The 9,315-nt window shown below is 36.9% G+C and overlaps 1 protein-coding gene across 1 annotated transcript in view; it reads left to right on the forward strand.

Moving 5' to 3' along the window:
* The window catches only part of LOC112050877 (uncharacterized), a 72,144-nt gene extending 64,540 nt beyond the window's left edge, over positions 1-7,604 (forward strand). The window contains exons 3-5 of the mRNA XM_024089264.2: positions 1,871-2,127; positions 5,324-5,501; positions 5,813-7,604. Coding sequence (XP_023945032.1) covers positions 1,871-2,127; positions 5,324-5,501; positions 5,813-6,139 — 762 coding nt within the window. The 3' untranslated portion in view covers positions 6,140-7,604. The remainder of the gene's footprint in view (positions 1-1,870; positions 2,128-5,323; positions 5,502-5,812) is intronic.
* The last annotated feature ends 1,711 nt before the right edge of the window (positions 7,605-9,315 follow it).

Consider the following 9,315-nt stretch of genomic DNA (forward strand, 5'->3'; position numbering starts at 1 on the left):
GTTTCAGTCAATGGTCTTATAGCGAAAAGCTTCGACCAACACCTTAAGAAGCTTTCGCTTAACTGTTGGATCAAGAGTCGGATACAAAAGGCAGTGATTCTTGAGACGGCGCGTATTGTGAGGAGGTTCCTCACTCTGGAGCCCTGACCACCGGTTGCTTGGGCACTCAAATGTCCCGCAGCGGGAGGGTGAATTTTTTTTATAAATTTTTAATAATGTTTTGTATTTTATACTTATATTGTTAAAAATTTAAAAAAAAAGAAGTAATAAATAAATGAGAGAAAAAAATAATAATAATAATAATATATGAAGATGAAATGTAGGTATTTAAGATATGGATGTGAAATAGATCAAAACAATCATAATTATCACAGAAATTCAAAGGATTATTGCCAGATAAACAGATCACAATTGAAGGCTGACTAAGCACCAGCTGTTGCTTACGCATATACGAGTATTTGGTATTCATAAGAATCTCTGCATTTCATTTCAATACTTTTTCCATATTCTTCCTTTTGCTCACGATTCATGATCCGACAGATCGATGGAAGCTTTCGTTCGGAAAGACAACTATTAAATAGTTGCCCCACGTAGCGATAATTTGTTTTTTGATACTTTATTTTTCAGTATTATAACATTAACAATTGATTGATACAGTAATTAATCGACTGGCACTAATATTACTAGCATCAGGTTTATTTGCCTGTGTTTAACCAATCCCGCGATCATTCATGATTACATTCTCATTATTACGAGTATTATGTGTAAATGATTTACCATCACCTGATTATTTCTATCGCATTATATTTATTATTCACGCATATTTGAAAGCAGATATGGACATGCACAGATTACGACGAAAGTGCTGTTATCATTGTTATGCTCGTACGTTGGAATCGATTGTGTCCGCTTCCCGTAACAGATGGCTAACCATCTACATTACGAATGCGAAAGGTAATGCGTAATATTACCATATGCATTATTACATTTTGATATAATGTCATGCAAAATAGTAACTGTAGTAGTATTTTAATTGAATGTCACTAAAAGCAGAACGCATTGTACAAACATTAAATCACTCGCGTGTCTGTCGCATTCAATTATTTTTTTTGTTTTTGCATATTTCGCGAATGTCTGCCAAATTTCACTAAATACTTTGGATACTTATTTCACTATTTAATTGAAATTCTGTTTTTACAAATCCCACTGGAATCATGGATTATTCCGAGATAGTAAAAAGTTCTCTATGTTGTGCTCCAAGGTCCTATTTATGTCTGTACCAAATTACATCCCAATCAGTTTTAATAACTTAAGCCTCTTACATTTTTTACTTCCAATTGGTATTGGTACGGTTCACAGCTGTTGCCATTCTCTGCTCTCGTATGCATCCTTATGGGATCCCGTTTCCTTTAAAGGATTTCTACAGGAACTCTTACTTTGCTCTTTTTTTTGCTTCAATATCTGGAAAGATTTTATTTTATGCATCCCAGATTTTAATTTTGTTTTGTTTTTACTACTTGTCCATTTCTTTATTTAAATGAAAACTTAATTGAACTTTATTTTCTGACAATAACCTTGATTGTTGTAAAAAGTATATATTTTTGGAAATTGTAAACTGCTGACCGTGTAGATCCGAACTGGTGAAACGTTTTTTGCCTAGATTACACCTATAAACTCCTAATAAAGACTTCGCCAGGGAATTTCATAGTGAAAGAGTTCTAGGGATATCAATGCAATGACATAGGAATGCGAACTCATCCAGTGTCTAAGAATACGGTGGTAAATTCAACATTATAAAAGAGAATTTCTTGCGTAGTTTTCTAATGTCTTGAAAACTTCTTTACTCATTTCTCCATTTTCTTTTTTGCAGACAACGATAAAAGTGTTCGCGCGGTGCCTCCGACCAGACATCGAGTACAAAACTCTGTCCGTCACTTGGGGGACGAGAGCCAAGGAGGTGGTGGCCACACTCCTGGGGAAGTTCCGCATGAGGCATCGGGACCCGCGGCTCTTCTACCTCAGCATGGAGGTGCGGGTGCGCGCGGCGGGCCTGAGGACCACTCTCGTGTTGGATGACGACGCCAGGCCGGCGGCCTTGCAGGCGTGCCATCCTAAGGGATACTCTAAGTAAGTTTGATTTATTTATTACTAGCTGACGCCCGTCCGTTATTAGGTAATATGGTGTTAATGAACTGTGCGCCCCGCCCAATGACTTAGCTTCGAGACTTGTTCAGCTTTGTCAGTGACCAGCGGGCGATGGAGCTAACTATGCTCAGAGCGTGATTGAATGAGAAATGAAGAGATCTGCAAAATAACTAAAGTCATCGACAAAGCTCAACGAATTACGAAGCTAAAGTATCAATGGGTGGGAAACATAGTCGGAACAGCAGATGGATATTAGGGTGGGACCCTAAGGTGCTGGAAAGTACGCATGTAGATAAACCTCCACCTTGTTGGAGGACAGGGAGCCGGCTAGAGACCGTGGAGTTTGAAAGCCCATGTCCATCAGTGGTCATCATCGGCTGATAATGATGAAAACGATGATTATTATAATTATGTTGGGGAAACAAATATATAGTCGGTTATCCCCGTCAACATATAGTTAATCAAAACAGAACGGCATATATCTCAGCGAGACAACAACAAAGCGTCTGAAAACCCGTTAGCTCAGCGCCGGCGGACCACCGGCCGGTGTTCTGAAAAAAGACGCGCTTTTGTGCCTTTTTCCGTCCCCTTTCCGGCGTCTATTCCCGGCCGACGCGAACACGCGCTACCACTCATAAAAAAAAAACTCTCTTAAAAACGCCATGGCCCTTTATTGACCAAATGGATCACGTTACGACCGAACGATGCTCTACGATGACACTTCGTCTTGTTTACGTTGTACTAAGTTACACTTGGCTAGTGTTGGGGTGTTGCAATTGATGGATTTATCGATTGAGTTCTAAGAACAATTCGATCTTTTTCACGTTACCTTTTATGTTATTTAAGATCTATGATCTAAGAAAATATCTTCGAAAGAAAGAAAATAGCCTACCTATTTAAATTATCATCACAATTGAAAGACATGACAAGACATGCGTAATAATTAAGAAAAATTTAAATTACAGAAAATCATTATACATACATAACATATGCAGGACGGAAAATTTAACAGAAAATAAATACCTACTTAATATTAGCATGAGGCAAATAGCTGCAATATTTTTAAAATTAAAATTTATTGTAGCTCAAGTAGAAACATCGCTAATTTTTTGTAGATTATAGAATTTTATATAGAATCAATAAATCTTTTATTATCATCATCAACAACTCTCATAATTCTCATAGATATGTACTTCAAATATTTTATATTAAAATGTATGTAAAATAATATATAATATAAGTACCTACTTACCGAAAGTAAAATATATGTATATCTATTTACTTAAATCTATTATATTTAAAACACTAATACGCTTAATAATATCAAGCATACGTAAAAATATTTAGCGTACCTACTGTGTACAGTTATTTTTTGCATTCCCAAGGCAAACAGGTTTTTGTGGAAGTCCATTTCCTGGAGCTAAGATGGTCTTTCGGTATAAATAATCGAATTTAATTATAACGAGGCGATTAATCTACGCACAAAAAGAACCTTTTACATGCTATAGGATTACATTTTGACGCGCCGTTTTTTTATTTATGTATCTAATTAGCATTGAATTAAGATGGGATTAATCAGGGGAAAGAGGTACTATTTCTCGATTGGAATGTCAGATAGAAAAATATGTCCCACAATCCATCATGCGAATAACATTTTCTAATTAGATATTTTATCGATGTAATTCTTGTATAATACAACTAGTATAAAGGTCTTCAAGTGATGGATCAAAGTATGAAAGCTGAAAGTTTATAAGTCTATACCTCTTTCAATAAGTAAATAGGCTAGCTAATAAAGTTTATGCAGCTTTGGAAGGTAGTGGCTTTCAAGGATCAAGATTCTCAACCGTCCAAACCTTAGATCATCTAAAATACTGTTAATTAAAAAAGTGTGAAGTCAAAATTCATTTATTTCAATTAGGCTTAGTTTACAATCACTTTCAAAACGTCAGGTTATTATATTATCAGATAATAATGACAATAACTAGTCGAAAACTTAAAATTAAAATTACGAGGGTTCCAGAGGGAAAATATCGTCATCAACATCGACAGCGATAACATCACTACAAAATTAAAAATAGTGATGTAGAACTACAAAACATTTATAAATGCAAGTTCGGAGTTAATCGGCAATCTGCGTAATCCGTTACAGAGTTACGAGTCAAAACATCGTGCAAACAAACACATATTTTATCTAAACAAGCTTTCGAAATAGACTAAAGTATTAAGTGTTGGGGCTACACAATATTAGTTCTGCTTATTAACATTTAAGTTTGTAACACGGATTTATAAACTCGATTTGTGATTTACTAAACCCTTCTAATGCCTTGACGATTTCGTTGGTATTCGCTGTGCTTTTGAGATTATGGACAATCCCACTTAATTTTATTATTTTATTTATTTTAATTTGTTCGTTATTAGCTACTTTCATATGGCTCATGCAGGACAAGCCTAGGAGAAATTTTCAAAGAAAGAAAAGCTGGACACCGTTTTTAATGATTCATTTCGTCAAAAATGTTTGTTTCATTAATTAGCACGTAATTATTAAATGAACAAGTGGCAAATTCTGAATTAAAAAATTAAACCAAATTTTCATTGTTGGTAACCAGAACAAACCAGCTTCTGAAAATTGCCTTTCGCTGTCAACGCTACTGTCAGGTGCTGAATGAAAAATTCTGGCAAAGTTTTTGCTTTCCTGGACAACTGCGGGTACTGAGTCAAACTATACTATTAACTGACCACCAAATGTATTAACTGACCACCAAATGTATTAACTGACCGTGATTGCGATCGACTCGAGATGTCCGTTTTTCTGTTCATTGACAAGTTAGCCCTTAACCTTATGTTAAATAATGATGCAGTCAAGATCCATCTTAGACTGCATGAAGTCTTAAAGCTTGCTTACTTAGAAGTGACAGAAGTTTAATCTACCCATACCTCTGACGGTTTCTACCCGGCATCGTACCGGAATGCAAAATAGCTTGGTGATGCTGCTGCATTGCTGGTAATTAACCACGGACGATCCCTACCACCAGACCAGATCTGAGGCAATTTAGAAATTATAAAACCCTAAAATGTCCCGAGCTGGGAATGCACTCTGGACACAGCACTGCCAGCTGAGAGAAATTGCCATGTTTATTGTATTATTTATTTTACTGATGAGGTCATTCCTTCGTTGCAGGTTCTCGCTCCAAATGCGTCCAGGCGGGCTGGTGAAGATCTACGACTCGGCGCTGATGTCGTCGTCGCAGTACAAGTGCCTGCTCACCAGCGAGCGCACCACGGCGGACGAGCTGCTGGCCATCCTGCTGCACTGCTACGACTCCACGGAGGGCGTCGAGAGGTTCTCGCTGTATGAGGTAATCCTCTCCATTTCTTTTCATATTTATCAGCCTGTAATAACGACCAAAAGAGCCAGGTCAGTCACAGTTTAAGCCTATAGGATATCACGCTGATCCAATACAGGTATATTGTGTATATTGTGTCTTTAACGACCACTATCAGAAGTTAATCATAGTGAAAACCAAGACCCACTTTTTAACGTGCAATATTGGATCTACAGCACTATTGTAGGAATTTTAGGAAAGTTACAATTTGTCGCTATTAGTAATATCTTATGTCTTTGTGCCTTTTTTGACCATATCTTACAAAATCCGTTCCCTTATTCCAGGTATGCCCATCCCAAGAGTACGAGCGTAAACTGCACCCGGACGACTTGCCGTTATTGGTGCAGCGCTCTTGGCCCCAGGACACCGACTGCCACTTCCGCGTAAGAAGAAACCCGAGGGCACCGCCTCTCCCTCCGAGAACCAACCTCCCTTCTCTGCCTCTCCCCTTACCTCTTCCTTCCCCTACAGACTCACAAGAAGACGACGAACCTTCTAGAGCCCTATCAGCCTTATCCTTAGAAGCAGACGATAAAAGATATAGCCCAGTATACAAGTTCCCCAGCATAAGCTATTGCAGGGAAACAAAAAACGATTACCTTTACATCTGACTAGCGATCAATCTGATCAGAATGAAAGGTCTCAAGTATCGGAAGCGGACAGTGAAAAAGATACTCTTGTGATGTGTAAATAGAGAACAGTTTCGTGTAAAGTGTAAATAGGGATTGGTGCGGTCAAACCAAAGAGGTTTATGTGTAGGATGCCTTGCTCAGGGCTTGATGATTACCGTGGGTAGAATGATACGTTTTGTATAAATGAATATATTTTGAGAAGATTTTAAGCAAGAACATGTGTCGAAAAATTTTACAGGAGGCTATTTTTTATTCAAATCAAAATTAATGTGTTTTCCAAGAAAATTTGAAATTATAATACCTACTTGTAATGGATTCAGATTGTTTTCAGTAATTTTTTGTAATGTAATCTAGTCTTCTCAAATCTGTACCATCAAATCATCTAATGAACTGTGTAAATGAGATGCGATCTCGAATCTAAACAAAGCTATACGCACTTAGCATATTATATGTGTCTTTTGCGCTACTTCATTTAAATAAGCCGTTTATGATTATCCAGTGTATGTAACCTATCTTTAGTAGGTAAATTATGTTTGTGTGACATTGTTACATTGTTCCACACAAAATTAACGTGACAGTCAAACGCGTGTTTAGTAAAACTTTATGGTTTTGTATGACAATATGACAAGTGACTGCTGACATATCATGACTTTTGTGAAGTGCAATCCACACGAGCATATGAACATCGCTTACGTACACTTTATGAAATCTAATGCGATTGTCAATTCACAGGTCATGTAAACATGAACTTTATACTTAAAAAGTGCACGGTATTTTAGACAGTATTGCTTTACATTAGATTATAAATTACTGTGCACCTTTGAAGGTGACCACAGCATAAATATTGTACATAGAATTATTTTAATTTTTAGCTAGTAGACACCAAAGAGGCAAGCGAGTTAAAATGACGTATATTGTACTATTCTTTACTTGACTTGGTTTTTTAGCGATTGCGGATCACTAGATTCTAGACCTGGAAGATTTATCTTGGTTTTATATAAAATAAATTAATATTGAAAAATAATAAATAACATAAAATGCTATACCATACAAAGGCAAACTCTTTGGAGGTACAATGCCTCAATAGCTCAACGGTAAGAGCGGTTGGAATCATCACCGAGAGGTGGTGGTTCGATCCCCGCCCCGTTGGTCTATTGTCGTACCCACTCCTAGCACAGTCTTTCCCGACTAGTTGGAGGTGAATTGGGAATGTTGGTCATATTATAAAAAAATGGCAAATATTCTTTTTCTTTTTTTAAAAAAAGGGTAATTTCTCGGTACTATATTAATAAACCAATGTTAAGTAAAGAATAGCATAGTATATTGGGTTATAGATTTATTTATCTGTTATGTATTGTGATGTTTAATTTATTTATGGAAGTCGTGTCGACTCAAATACTTTATCACGTATGTAATGAAATATATGAAGTTTCCTTCTAATTATCGTGCTTTTGTTTTATTTATTTTAGAAACATAAAACCTTAAACCTAAGAAATACTTGGTATATGAAATGAGCCCTAATTTTGAAATTCTGGAACTTTTATGTCCACCTACCATCTGACTCCATCATATAATTTTTGAACGGCCTTTAAGCTCAATCGAATATTTTGATTTAGTTTTGATCCAAAAAAATGTTCAAAACTACCTGGAAACACTTCGTCTCGAACTTCAGTTTTAAAAAGAGCCAATAGTGACCGGAACCTCATACTTCTATTCGTTCGTATACCTTCGTTCGAAAAGGAAAATTGCATTTTTCGGGCATCTGCAAAGGGGATCCCTCTATGAGTTTCCTAGGTTGACCCTAGAAGGTACGATGGCCCAAAAAAAGTGCTCCAGGAAAGAAAGTGGATAGACGATGTCAAAGAGTGGACCAAGTTAACATACACACAGCTTAAAAATATTGCAAAAGACCGGAAGAGTTTTCTACACATGATCGCCAAACTTCAGCTGGAAGAAGACACCTAATGATGATGATTTGATCCACACCTATTGAAACTAACAGAGTAGGTATAAGAATCCATGACATACATGCCAGGTAACCGAAGACGCTGTTTCTGGTGGAACGCGCTTACTTCGAAAGAGATTATTCAGTTTTGACTAGGAGATACAAACGTTGGAGGTTGGAGATGGTAAGGGAAACGGTAGGGAAAAGTCTGTGATAGTTTCGTTGTAAAAAACCGAAAGTCCATCAGTCCATGCTTCAACCATAGGTATTCACAATAGGCAATTATCACAGTAATTATCGAATTGCAATGACAATAATGGCGGCTCGAGACCGTTGTATTTGGAAGTCCACGTAAGAGGCCTATGTCCAGCAGTGGACTTCAATCGGCTTAGGATGATGATGAATTATGGAGTTTGGCTCAAGGTGGGTTTAGGCAGTAGGTAACAAAGATGTAGATACATGTGAAAAGTATTAGGTACTTATAAAAATAGTACCTACTCGTAATTATCATCAATTTGATAAAATTAGATCTCAGAATACAGAAACAGTCGATAATCTAAAAGTGCTGATAGATTTGAGAATTCACTTCACAGACCATCGAGCATTCGCTGTTTTTATACCTATTTGTCGAACTGAACAACGAGCTGAGGCAAGCGTAGAGTCAAATATTGCTACGAACATCCTGAGAATACTAGCGAACGCTCTATTCGATATTAAAGACATTCTTCATGAAGATGTCAGACTTGTCGGTCGCGTGTGCTGCAATAATTGGTTATGTTTGAAAAAAAAAAGAAAAAGAAAAAGACAGAAAGTTCCAAGTAACATTCGCACGAATGCTCATTACAAGTGAATGCTCAAGTCTATAAGTCCAACATAATTATCTACCCACGCCTGAATATTATATATTAGCAATGACGCCTATTCAAAAATTATATGAAAATTTTATTAATTCCGCTTACTTCCGCTTCAGCAAACAGGCGATTTCCGCTTTCACGTTCCCTTTAACATTTTAAATTTAGTTTTTCCGTACATAAAGGATAAAGCGGGACCCTATCACTAAGACTTCGCTGTCCGTCTGTCTGTCACCGGGCTGTAACTCATGAACCGTAATAGTTAGACAGTATAAGTATAAGGCGACTCCCATATATCAAACGTGACTTATTATGCTGTTTAAATAATGGTACGGAATCCTTCGTGGGCAATACCGACT

This window comes from Bicyclus anynana, chromosome 3, assembly GCF_947172395.1.
Source record: "Bicyclus anynana chromosome 3, ilBicAnyn1.1, whole genome shotgun sequence".
Classification (NCBI taxonomy): Eukaryota; Metazoa; Arthropoda; class Insecta; order Lepidoptera; family Nymphalidae; genus Bicyclus; species Bicyclus anynana.